Source organism: Anabrus simplex, chromosome 1 (genome assembly GCF_040414725.1).
Source record: "Anabrus simplex isolate iqAnaSimp1 chromosome 1, ASM4041472v1, whole genome shotgun sequence".
Taxonomy (NCBI): domain Eukaryota; kingdom Metazoa; phylum Arthropoda; class Insecta; order Orthoptera; family Tettigoniidae; genus Anabrus; species Anabrus simplex.
Window position 1 is genome coordinate 387065016 of NC_090265.1, and position 13016 is coordinate 387078031.

General features: G+C 40.7%; 1 protein-coding gene across 1 annotated transcript in view; it reads left to right on the plus strand.

The window, feature by feature from the left end:
- The window catches only part of LOC136868547 (ankyrin repeat domain-containing protein 33B), an 825691-nt gene that overhangs the window by 263866 nt on the left and 548809 nt on the right, over positions 1–13016 (plus strand). The window contains exon 3 of the mRNA XM_068226526.1: positions 1847–1920. Within this exon, the coding sequence (XP_068082627.1) occupies positions 1864–1920 (57 nt within the window). The 5' untranslated portion in view covers positions 1847–1863. The remainder of the gene's footprint in view (positions 1–1846; positions 1921–13016) is intronic.

Consider the following 13016-nt stretch of genomic DNA (forward strand, 5'->3'; position numbering starts at 1 on the left):
AACCTTCCCCGAGAGTTAAACTGCTGAGCTAGCAAGAAATGAAGATGTTAACAGGCCATTACCTTGTAGATGAACTGCTGCTTGGAGAAAGAGGCGCTTCCCGCCCCCTGCTATATATGTTCACACACTGCGAAAGATGTTACTGAAGTGGCCCCGAGACCAGAAAATCAGCAGTTTTTATACCCTCGTGGAAAATTCGAGACCTTTCAAGAATGAAAAAGACACACCCTTTCAACTGTATTGGTAGACTAGGAATTACACATGGAAACCTGAGGAAGAAAGCTATGATTGGAGGAAAATTAATTACAGAAATTACTGATTGGTTAAATTCAAAACTGGCGGAAAGAGAAGGGTTATACTGCCAACCCAAAAAATGACTAAAAGAAATTTAACAAAGAACAAACTTATGAATACCTAATTTCTTCAAAAAAAAAAAAAACACAGTTCCTTCACTTCGCACTAGGGTGTACAATTATAGTTCTTAAGTAGTGCCATCTAGAAGAGAATGTCCACACTTCTTGCTACAGAGTAAACAAATACAAATCGAAATAGACATTATTCAGAACACTTCAAAATTTACAGTAGAGACATCTTCCGAGAAACCTTTGATTTAATACAGATTTTAAAGTTCAGAGTTTCTCCTGTAGAGAGGTTTCAACTGGCGCAATATTTGAATTCGCGGCGTGGAGGTGTACCGCCCGGTACAAAGCCTACACGGGGAATTGTAATACATTGTCCTCATTTACGCACAACACAATACACTATATTGCCAACCACCAAAGAAACATTTTTTTTTTTGCTAGGGGCTTTACGTCGCACCGACACAGATAGGTCTTATGGCGACGATGAGATAGGAAAGGCCTAAGAGTTGGAAGGAAGCGGCCGTGGTCTTAATTAAGGTACAGCCCCAGCATTTGCCTGGTGTGAAAATGGGAAACCACGGAAAACCATCTTCAGGGCTGCCGATAGTGGGATTCGAACCTACTATCTTCCGGATGCAAGCTCACAGCCGCGCGCCTCTACGCGCACGGCCAACTCGCCCGGTATTATTATTATTATTATTATTATTATTATTATTATTATTATTATTATTATAACAGAGTTGACAGGGAATCTGTCACTTGGGCGACTGTCCTAAATACAGATCAGTGGTGAGTGATTCGTGACTGAGATAGTACAATAAAGATGTGCGTATTACTAAAACAAACAGAGTATTTATATATTTGCTAACCGTTATATACGTTGACAATGGTTTATGCATGGTTGATTTTGAACACGAAGCCAAAAAGGAGAGCGAATTTTGTATTTCCTGTCCCTGTATTTAACAAATATGTTTTAGCCGTCCATAGGATGATGTGTGGCGGTCTAGTGTTTAAAATACGAAGTTTCAACTTGAACTACAGTTCTAACTGTCTGGTCCCACGTCCGCCTGCCACCCGCTGGGCCCGGGTTCGATTCCCGGCCGGGTCAAGTGATTTTAGTTGTAAAAGCAGCAGACAAAGTAGAAGAAGAAGAACTACAAGAAGATGCCATTACATATCTTCGAGTTTGGGAAGAAAATTATACTACCTGTGGTTGTAAATTGTTGCATGACTTGTCGGTTATAAAGGAATAGTGTGGCTTCACCCTCATTCATCACGCTTGGGTACTTTGCAGTCCCAGGAACATAGAGGTTTGATTTTACGAAGCGTCACTAAATAAATTGCAAAGCTCTTGGGAAGAAATCAAAGCTAATGGGTTGATATCCTAAAATAGCTTTGAAGGAGGCGGAGAGAATTGGCCGCCTTATCGCTCGCGTGTTCCACATGGAGCCCGCCAATTCATTGGGTGGTGTCGTGTGTTACAGGAAGTAGCTGAGCGGCCATGGTGGTGTCGAGGACGGCTGGCGTGCGGCCCGCCCCCAACCCCGCCATCAAGGAGGTGAGTAACACTGCCTGCATTGTTATGATTACACTAAAAGCACGAGGCACATACATCTCATGATGGACTTTGGCGTACTGCACCCTGTCTGTCTTGTGGTCAGCGTAACGATATCCTCAGCCGCGTTGCTTGCCTTTCATACCGGGCCGCTGCCTGTCGTATCGAGCAGCTTCTCAGTTTGGCTCAGGTGGCCGAGTAAATCACGTTCCAGCCCTCAGTCCAAAATTAAATTTTTTGCCCTGACTGGGAGTCGAGCCCGCTGGGTAAGAGTTAGGTACGTTACCTCTAACACAACGGGGCTGGCACGTTTACACTAGCTCATTAAATGTTTACAAGATCAGTCAACCCCGTTGTGCAGGGGATAATCTTTCAACCATATAGGCTTGATTATTATTAGTTCATACCTGGTTGGAACTTCTGATGTGAAGATCGGAACACATTTCATTCTCATGCAAGACGCAGCAGTATTGCAACGCTGACCACGTGCACTCAAAAATCTTCAACCTACTACTGCAAGGACTAAATGACTCAATGAAATGAAATGAAATGCGTATGGCTTTTAGTGCCGGGATATCCCAGAACGGGTTCGGCACGCCAGGTACAGGTCTTTCTATTTGACTCCCGTAGGCGACCTGCGCGTCGTGATGAGGATGAAATGATGATGGAGACAACACATACACCCAGCCCCCGTGCCATTGGAATTGACCAATTGAAGTTAAAATCCCCGACCCGGCCGGGAATCGAACCCGGGACCCTCTGAACCGAAGGCCAGTACGCTGACCGTTCAGCCAACGAGTCGGACAATGACTCAATGATCTTAAGGGATGGTATAATTATGATTATACAATCAGATATTCCTCTTATTCATTACGTTTTCGTTAGATTTTCTGTTTGCCGTCCTGAAGCCAAATGATTTTTTAAATCTTTCTTTTGGTACCAAACAAGTGACTGTGCGGTGTGGGTCAAGGAGCTATCAACTAGCATTCGGGAGATAGTGGGTTCGAACCCCATTGTCGGGCAGCCCTGAAAATGGTTTTCTGTGGTTTCCCATTTTCATACCAGGCAAATACTGGGGCTGTACCTTAATTAAGACCACGGTCGCTTTTTTCCCAATCCTAGCTCTTTCCTCTCCCATCGTCGCCATAAGACTTATCCGTATCGGTGAGACGTAAAGCAGATTTAAAAAAAAATCAAAAAAGAACTTTTTGGTCACTGTGTTCAAAGGCTATTGCAGTATTTGGAGAGATTGTTGAAGAAGTTCCCAGTGGTTTCCCATTCTCACGCCAGGCAAATGTTGGGGCTATAATGTTAATTAAGACCACGGCCGCAGAAGCCCTTCCCCATCTTGTCTCGAAAAAGAATGAAAGTGTTAAAACACTAGGAGGAATAAAAATTAATGGACCTCTTTGCGGTTACCGACAGTAATGTTTCAGCCCACCATTTACTTAGCTACATGACCCGAACCATGCGACCAACTCGCTCGATGAATCTCGTTTAAAAAAAATTATTTATTGTCACTGTAACTTAGAAAGTCATATCGCGACATTCATAATTATACATAAAGGATAATTATATTAATTACATAGTTACAATTGTAAAACAGTACATATTGATAAGATAGTGAATACATGTCATTGAATAGATTTGTTTGTCTAAAAAATGATGTTTTTACACTGAGTATCTTTGTTCAAGATGTCACATACACTATTATTCTGGTTTAAATTACACAATTGCCTTTGTTGCTCGTATAGATGGCATTCTAGTCAAATGTGGTCAACAGTTTTTCTTTTCTGATAGGTGTCACATATTGGTGGAGGTTTCTTAGAGAAGATACGTGCATGAGTCAGTTTGCTATGGCCTATACGTATTCTAGGGAAGAGCACTTGTTCTCGATGCTGTAGATCCACGCCTGATATCATGGAGTGTAGTGGGTTGTTCCCGTGTCCACTCAGTTAACCATTGTTTTTGGATCTTTGTAGGTAAGAAAAGGAGCAATATCAGTGTGGGGAATTAGAAAGTTTGGATCATGTACAGGAAGACAAGTTGCTTCTTTAGCTGATATGTCAGCTTGTTCATTGCCTTTTATTCCCTTATGTGAGGGAATCCATATAACTTGCTGTCCTTTATTTTTCACAGTATTGTAAGTCTGCAGTATGTCTTGGGCTAATGTATTTGAGGATGTTGCATTTTGAATGAGTTTTACGGTTGATAATGAATCACTAAGGATTAATTTCGTTTTGAGGTGCCACTAATTTCCCTTATATCGGCCCTGTAAAGGGGAGGATTTGCAGACGTTTTATTAACGGAACCTCTCTTACTAGTCTTACTAGATATCAATGTATTCCCTAGAGCACAAAACCATCCATTCCTCGTCCTCTTTTTTCAACCGAACCAATCATCCCCCGAATGCAAGCTTGTAGCTCCAAGAACACGCACCGCGTAGCCATCAAGATCTTTTTGTGATGATTATTGTGAAATTAGGGCAATAACTTATAAGACGATAGACTTTGTAATCAGAAAACTTCTTAGGCTATAAGGTTTCAAAACATGTCCAAACTTTCCCTTTTCAAGTGAAGTCTTGAGATGCCTCTTGCTGTTCATTATGTTCATATACATCAGGCAATGCCTCGGCTGGTATTATAAACCAAATTACAGCCAGCTGCCGTGCTGAAATAGCAACCCTTAATGAGCTATAATTCATTCGCGTCACGAAATACTTGAACTCACGCTCACCTTGCAAGTAAAGCACAAAGCAGGCACCTTATGCTGGTAACCTCGAACTCACAGTAGTAAAATACAAAGTTTAGGAAAAATGTAAAAAAAATATAAAATAAGAATATGTCTTGTCCTTGACATTAGATCCACAAGAGCACATTGAAGGGGTAAGATACTATAAAAAAGTAGTTTAGACTTCCACGGGTGACTTCTGCTTAACGATCGTACATGAAGTTATGAGAAAATAAAATAGAGTGGATTAATCTATACAGTATATTTAAAACAAGACTTTTGTCTGTACAATGCTCAGAATTGAAAGAGAATGGTATTTTTGCATCGGTCGTGTCCACAGTAACAAGGGAACGCACATTTTTAATTTTCCGTAATGTCTGTCTGTCTGTCTGTCTGTCTGTCTGTCTGTCTGTCTGTCTGTCTGTCTGTCTGTCTGTCTGTCTGTCTGTCTGTCTGTCTGTCTGCCCTATGTGTAGGGCCTATGTATGAATGTATGTACGTGTATCACGAGAAAACGACTGAAGAGAATTTTATGAAAATTGGTATGTAAAGTCGGGGAATAAGTAGCTACAATCTAGGCCTTAAATCGAAACAGACTTTCAACGTACTAGGTCGTATTACGTACATGTAGTACGTGTTGAAGAGATGTTAAGTAGAGAACAAAAATGGCCAGCCGGACACCAGTGAGATCCGAACCCACTACCTCCCGATTTCGCGTCGGTTGCTCTACTTAACGTCTCTTCAACACGTACTACATGTACGTAACACGACCTAATACGTTGAAAGTCTGTTTCGATTACAATGCGGTCGTGAAAATTCAATATTCATAGGCCTTAAATATATATTTTTTTTTACGTTGAATGAAATGGTAGTTTAGGGAAGGCCTAAAATTTAATTCACAAGTATTTATGTTATTAGTGGTTATATCGATAAATACTACTTAACTAAAGTTATAAAGCATTAAATTTCCGATCATTTATGTCTTATACATTTCTATCGTACCGGTTATGAGAACAGAGATATTCATGAATTTGGTGCTAAGTCCATATCAACGAGCCATGAGAAAATGGGTAAACAGAATTTACTGAAAATCGGTACGTAAAGTCGGGCAATAAGGAACTATAGTTTACGCTATAAATAATTTTATTCACCCTGGTTGGAATGGTAGTTTAGGGGAAGACGCCTAAAATTTAATTAATTACCTACGCCATTAGTCCTATCGAAAAGTACTACATAACAAAAGTTGTAGAGAATACAATTTCCGATCATCCTCTATATAACACTAATCAGAGAGAAAAATATGGAAGGGGTCCGACACTTCGAAGAACGAAGGTATCGACCTAAGAAAGACAAGGACTACGAAGGGCGTGAAAATGAAGGACTCCCTAGGCCTCCATACGTAATACTTTCGGGGTCAGAAAAGGACAAGAGTTGACCAAGGGAGGTCGGATAGGATAGATGAAAGTGAGGAGTCTGGCACAAGTGGAAGAATGCCAGGACTCATGGACAAGGGAAATTGGGAAGATGATTATAAAAAAGAGAAAATATCGTAAAGGAAAGATCGCTTGAAGAATAAGACCAGAGGGAGTCGTGAAAGAAAGAATGATTCACTTTACATTTTATGTCCTAATATCACTGAGTCGGAAGAAAACTAAATATGAAGGCGTATAGAAAGCTCATAAAATTGATCAACAATAACATTATACTGACCGTTGTTTGTTGTGATGTGCTTTGTGTCTTCTGCTGCCAATCGTCTCCGATAGATGGGATTACTGCTGCGTACCGAGTATAACAGCCTGCATGAATATTGGCGGGAAGTAGCTAGAGAGTTAGATCTTAATCAATCAATCAATCAATCAATCAATCAATCAATCAATCAATCAATCAATCAATCAATCAATCAATCAATCAATCAATCAATCAATCAATCAATGATCTGCATTTAGGGCAGTCGCCCAAGTGGCAGATTCCCTATATGTTGTTTTCCTAGCCTTTTCTTAAAAGATTTTAAAGAAATAGGAAATTTATTGATCAACTCCCTTGGTAAGTTATTCCAATCCCTAACTCCTCTTCCTATAAACGAATCTCTCTCTTCTTTAGCATGCCATTCCTCTGGTTCATAAATTTTCTGATGCTACTGGCACGTAAACTCACTGGTTCATCATAGCATTCCAGTTATACAATTCCTACTCTGAGGCACTGATTGGAATGAGCAGCGTGCAGATTTAAAGGAATAATGGCAGAGGACTGTCCGCGGCTGTCTGCGGCCTGGTAATCGCACCTCTGGAATTTTGGACTGTTCGTTAAAAGTGAGAAAATGAGCGGCTTTTCATTTCATCGAGTATTTCATATGATAGCATTGATTTTAATCGTGACATTCCTTCTGACGCATTGTAATGACCTATGTTGACTTCAGTTGAGAGAACCACGAAGACAGTCTTTCCGAGTATTCCGTAGCGAAGCACGGCTACATCAGCTAGTTTGACTATATAAGTAACTAGCAAATGTGCCCGTGCTTCGCTGCGGTATTATACCTTGTATACGAACCTAGGACCTAGGCAATTTTGTCATTCCCCTCCCCGAAGGGGAGGAGTGGGCCATCTAGAAAGTGACGCCTTCTCTCTGGGCAGGATATTAGACGGGGTTAGGAAGAAGTGAAGGAAGAACGAGATGGGTAAACGGCGATGTGTTTATGAAGGGGAGATGTAGGAAAATTGGCCTCTTGGCTAAGGCAGGTGTAGTTAGTGCTTTATTAAGACATAAATACATAGATACTGTACCCTTTCTGGGTCATAGGGCAATTATTACATAATTTGGTTTCACAAACATATGTATAAATAGAATTGTTGGATGAGAACCTTCAGAAGTCACTTACCAGGTTTGAAGTCTCGTCCTCCCTACTTTCATTGAGTCACCGGCTGAACTCATAGCATACGGGCAATGGAATGTTCGAAAAAGAAAAATAGGCACTATATAAAATATACCGAAAGTAGGATTCTATCACATGAGAGGAATACACTAAATTTATTAAATGAGAAAAACCTTCGTTCGAATATATGTTTCTAAACATTTTATTATACTGATAAAAACCACACGAGATGATGCCATATTTCAACATATGAGCAAAGAAACAATCAAAACTGATGCAAAAATATATACATGGTATGCCTTCATGTTCTTGTAGTTTATTCACATCGTAGTTGGTCCTTGGCATACCTCAAGTCATTTGATTAATACACCCTGATACGTGATTTTATTTATTTAAAACAATGATATTAAATGGCATCTAATATTTTAATAAGCTAATCAAAAATGGATATTAAGTAGCATCCATTTAATTGATTAATTAATTATCATAAATCGACATTAATTCATCATATTTTTAATTAATTATTAAATATCATGATTTGGAATGAAATTATCAGTACATCTACTTTACACACGAGATTGCATCGCCGCATATCAAACATATGGTCCATTTGACCATGACAATTCTATATCACACTGAACACATACGTGTATCCTGGGTTTACCTTACAAATTATATTCAATGAAAAATCAGCCAACGCTGGAAATCGAACCCATCACCATAGAACACATTGGGGAATAATAAAACACGTAAACACATCACATAGGAAATATCAAACATATTTCACACAATATTTCTTGAAGATACGGCTTAATCAAGCCATAGTATCGGCATAAATTCTTCGTTCCAACATGATTTGAACTCAGGTACTCCTGTTTCCAAGGTAAAAAAAAAAATTAAACTCCAATTAAAAGCTAATTTAATGCATAAGCATGGGAAGGGATCTATCCTTCGCAAAATCGGAAAATTATCCGTGTTACTCGTAACGTATCATTAGAATGGAATTGAGACTGCAGTGGTAAATGAAAGGGAATTCTGCAGGTACTGTAACTTTAAGCTTGTTTGGGACGACAGAATCTCTCTCTCTGGCCCTACCAGCCCATGTTGTTAAACTGTCAATCATGACAACAGATGTGTATCCATCTCTGTGGCTGCGAAAACACATTGACTCGCTCATTTCTTTCTTTTCTTTCTTTCTTTCTTTTATATATATCATCGCGGCTTATTCTCAAGTACGCATACATTTGAGAGCCGTCACTTATTATTCATTATCTGGCTATATACTTAGCCTAATTCAACATATCACAACAGCTATAATTATTATAATCTTTCGTCGTTCCAACATTTCAAACATGTCACAAACTACACCCTCCCATATTAGACCATAGCATCTCAAATCCGTTCATTTAATTTACAGAGAAGGCTCCATTCTTACAGGTTATTTAATTCTTCTCGCATATGTATATAATTTACATAATACCTCAGTTTAGGACATCTTCAATGATCATCTGTTATCATACGGGATTTATAAATATCTGAATCACTTTGAAGCGAACATATAGTTTATATACAAACTACTATGAAAATCTTTACCAGATAATATTACGAAGAAATATAAGTTTGGCTAAATCGCTATTCTTCCCAAATATGTGCTTCATCTACACTAAGAACTTTATGCAAATAAACCTGCTAAATATTAATGATTATTCTTAAATCATTTTAAAATCCTAATTAAAATAATCAATCTTTCCCAGTCACACACGCATGGTGTTCCCTACATTAAAATGATTAATTATAACATTTTTATATTTACAGAATTAAAACTGCTACTGGCATGCAAATCTCGTGGTTTGACATATTCAAATATATACTTATCAAATGATGGGTATGGTTTGCTGTCATCTCGGGGTACATCTTAGATTTTTACTCAGTTATGATGAGCTGTCTTCTCTTGGATAGTCCTTGGTTCTTCTCTATCCTCACCCGTTCCATGTCTCGAACTGTGGTCTTCTTAATTGAGTCTCTGGACGTTCCCTGTAGAAAATGATCGCAGGCACTCAGGTGCGATCCTTGTAGTCTCCAGATCTCGGGGTTCGACGATCACTCACAAACACACAGGCAGAATGGGAAATCAGTTAATAAACACTGTTTATGTACTTTTCAAAGGAATCTACTTGTGACGAGATCCACTCTTAATTTTAAATAGATTAATGCAAATAATGGCAAGTTAGTAGAAATCACTGTTCATTTCCCCAATAATCACATAGTCTATCACCACGAGTGTCCATGGAGTACGCAAACGCTAATTTTGTCAGGAACAGTTATTTAATTTTACTGAACGTCACTTACTCGTAAAATGCTTTGGATCAGTTATCAATAATTGTTGAATATAATTAGCTGTCTCACTACCTCTAATAACCTGACGCGTTTGCCCTTTCGCTGACGATTACACCATGAGCCGCAATTGACTGTCGTAGATATTTGTAGTATTGAATATCGAGATAAGGCTCCTATTTATAGATACTGTACTTTTTCTTGTACCACACGGCTTATTTCGCGATATTGATCGCACTGATGTGTTTTTTCTTCTATGACACAACTCTTCATAAACTGATATCAAAGTTCACTTCTAACATGTTAGTACCGCAGCTACACAAATGAGAATGAGATACTGTATCTAGGTCCTGGCTCTACTTATAGCCTCCGGACAAAATGGTCAAGGGGGAGGTGAATTATGCCCCTGCTGAAATCGAGGTCCGGTAATCGGAATCTTTCAGCGACGTGATAACAATCAAATTATAGCTTGTAACCTCCACTTTTTACTGAACACATATTAAACTAAAGCGATCAGTAGGTCATTCGCAATCTCAAAAGCGTCCTTTTAGAAAATCACGCGTCATGGTTCATCACGCAAGATCTACAACTTTTTTCCACACGTTGTCATATTTCAGCAGTCCTCTTTACTCTGCGTACTGCTATATGACAAGCGTCATTACTGATCCACTATTCAAGTATTGCATTTATATGCATCAACAATTAGCATTAAATACATCGGTTCGAATGAGACCTGACTCATAATTTTCCAAACATTATTTCAGATGAAGGTGTTCTTATTCTTCCTTTTTAATAAATTATAGTGAAGTGGTACCAGTGAATGCGGTGTTGAATTAGTAAAGAACATTTATTTCTAATGGGTTAACACACCTTAACTGAGCCCACTCTCCGACAACCTACATCTCCACGCGTAGCGTCATCTCCCCTTCTTGCTTCCTCGGAAAGAGAGCGCGATTTCAAGGTTCAGCAATACTGCGCTATCCTTTTCTCGTTACAGCGCAGGAAACTGCTCCCTTCGGACTGGGGTATCGCAAATCACACCCCGGTTCGGCATGTAGACTGCTAATTACTACATTGTATGTCACAGAATGTTGCGGAAAACGGCATATATAATTGACTAGACCTCCTAACATGCCTATGGCATGGTGATGAACGGTTACAATACATAGATTTAAATACATGTGTATTATAACAATGATATGAACGGTGATGCGAGAAAGGGAAGGTTTAGACGAGGTTGCAATGGGGAAGGTGAAGTGCGAGGATGTGGAATAGGGATGAGAAGTTTACCAGAGAAGTGAGTAGGAGGCGGAGAAGGTCAGATGGAGGCGGTGGTGGTGGAAAGTTTCTGAGTAGGGGTGGTGGAAAACAGATATGTGGACTAGGCGGTTGAAGAGGGGGGAGGTGGCAGGCCGGAGATATGGACGGCGGTGGGAGGAGAGCGGGATGGTTCTACCCTGTGGTGGCGGCCGTAGAGATGTATCCCGTGAGCGATGAGGCGTTGGGCGTCTTCGGGCGGCGGCAGGTGGAGGCGTACTAAATACGTTGGTCCATCAGCGTTATGTATCCTGAATGCTCTTCGCACTGGGAATCCTGCCTGGCGGAGTTCTTGGGCGATGACATCTGCTGGTAAATTGGGATCTACGGCGCAAGCGACGCAGCTGTGGACGCTATTCCGGTTGGGCGGCGGTGGTGGCGATGGCGGATGCGCTGTGTCTGCTGGAGTGGCGGTGGCAGTTTCTTCGGTATGTGGCAGAGGAGATTCGTCCTGTTGTTCAGGGGGGGGGGAGGGAGAGGAAATGTCATAAGTGGGGAGGGATGTGATGTGACTGTAGTGGTAATAGGAACGGTGGGGGAGGTATGAGCGGAGGTGGTGGTGACCGGGGTGGATGCAAGAAGACGACGAATGCTGTTGTTGTGATGCGGCTGTTGCAGGCGTAGCGGGTGCGTTGTCGAGCAGCTGGGCGAGAATACTCGGTGGAGTAGGTTCCACGCGATGCAGGCGTCGGTGGATACACGCTCCATTATCTAGGATGTAGCAGTCATGTAAAGAGGGGAAATAGAGAAGTGCATCCCGTGAAGGTACAGGGCCGTCGTAGAGTATAGGAGCACAATGGGCGCCGGTCGGGCGGAGTTCCACGAGGATGTCTTCGTCGGAGAATGTCAGGTTGACATCGTGGCCGACTTCCAGCTTGGTGTCAGTCCATGTGCTTTATTCCTTCGGCGGGGTGAGTAAGTAAAGGTGTGGCGTCACCCGGCCGATCAAAAAGAGGGCGTGTTTTTAGGGTAGTGATCAATCCACTTTTAGAGATGGGTCCCTGTATACGGAGTTCTTCGTAACTTACTGCACACGCAGTGAGTAAGATTATGTTAAATTGCACGTCTCTTAGCGCTGTCCGAGTACAAAACGGGGAAGACCCCTACACGTTGTTTCCGATGTAAGATGCACGTTGGGGAAATTCAGATGATACAGTAAAACGTGCTCAAAGCGGAACTTGAATAAAGCGGAAACTTGTCCACTACGGTCCCGGCGAAGTTTACGGTGTTATCATGTTATTACTTCTGCATAATGCGGAACCTCCTCAACGCGCAAGCGGAAACGAAAAATGAACGAACTTTAAAATCTACTTGTACAATGCGGAAATAATTAGGAACTCATGCAGTCCTGCATACAATATTTGTTCATTTCTGCATTGTTTGGACAAACTGACATACGTGTTAGGAGAAAGCGATAATAAGGATGGTGGAATTAATGAAGTTTTTGGAAATGCATCGGCACTACCCAACTTATGTCTAGCAAGAAACGCTCCCTGCGAGGCAGAAAACTTAATTCGAAATGATGAATTACTTATGGCAGTCACATTGTCAAATCAGCTACAACCCTTCTAGCAGAAAGGCAGAAAACAAGGAAATGGAAGTAAACAAGCAAGAAGATGAATATCAAAACAGGATTCGAACGCGTGAACCCGTGACTTAAAGCAATTTGCTATTATATCTAATTCTTCCTCTCTTTTTGAATTGATGTACTCAGCGCACGACTGCATTCAGAAAGACACTATTAGAAAGAAGAGGAACAAATTCCTTTGTTTGATCTGTGGAAGAAAGCTTAGTGTTGTGAAGTACTCCACAGAGTTCTGTCATGGAAATAAGTTTAAGGAGCTTATAT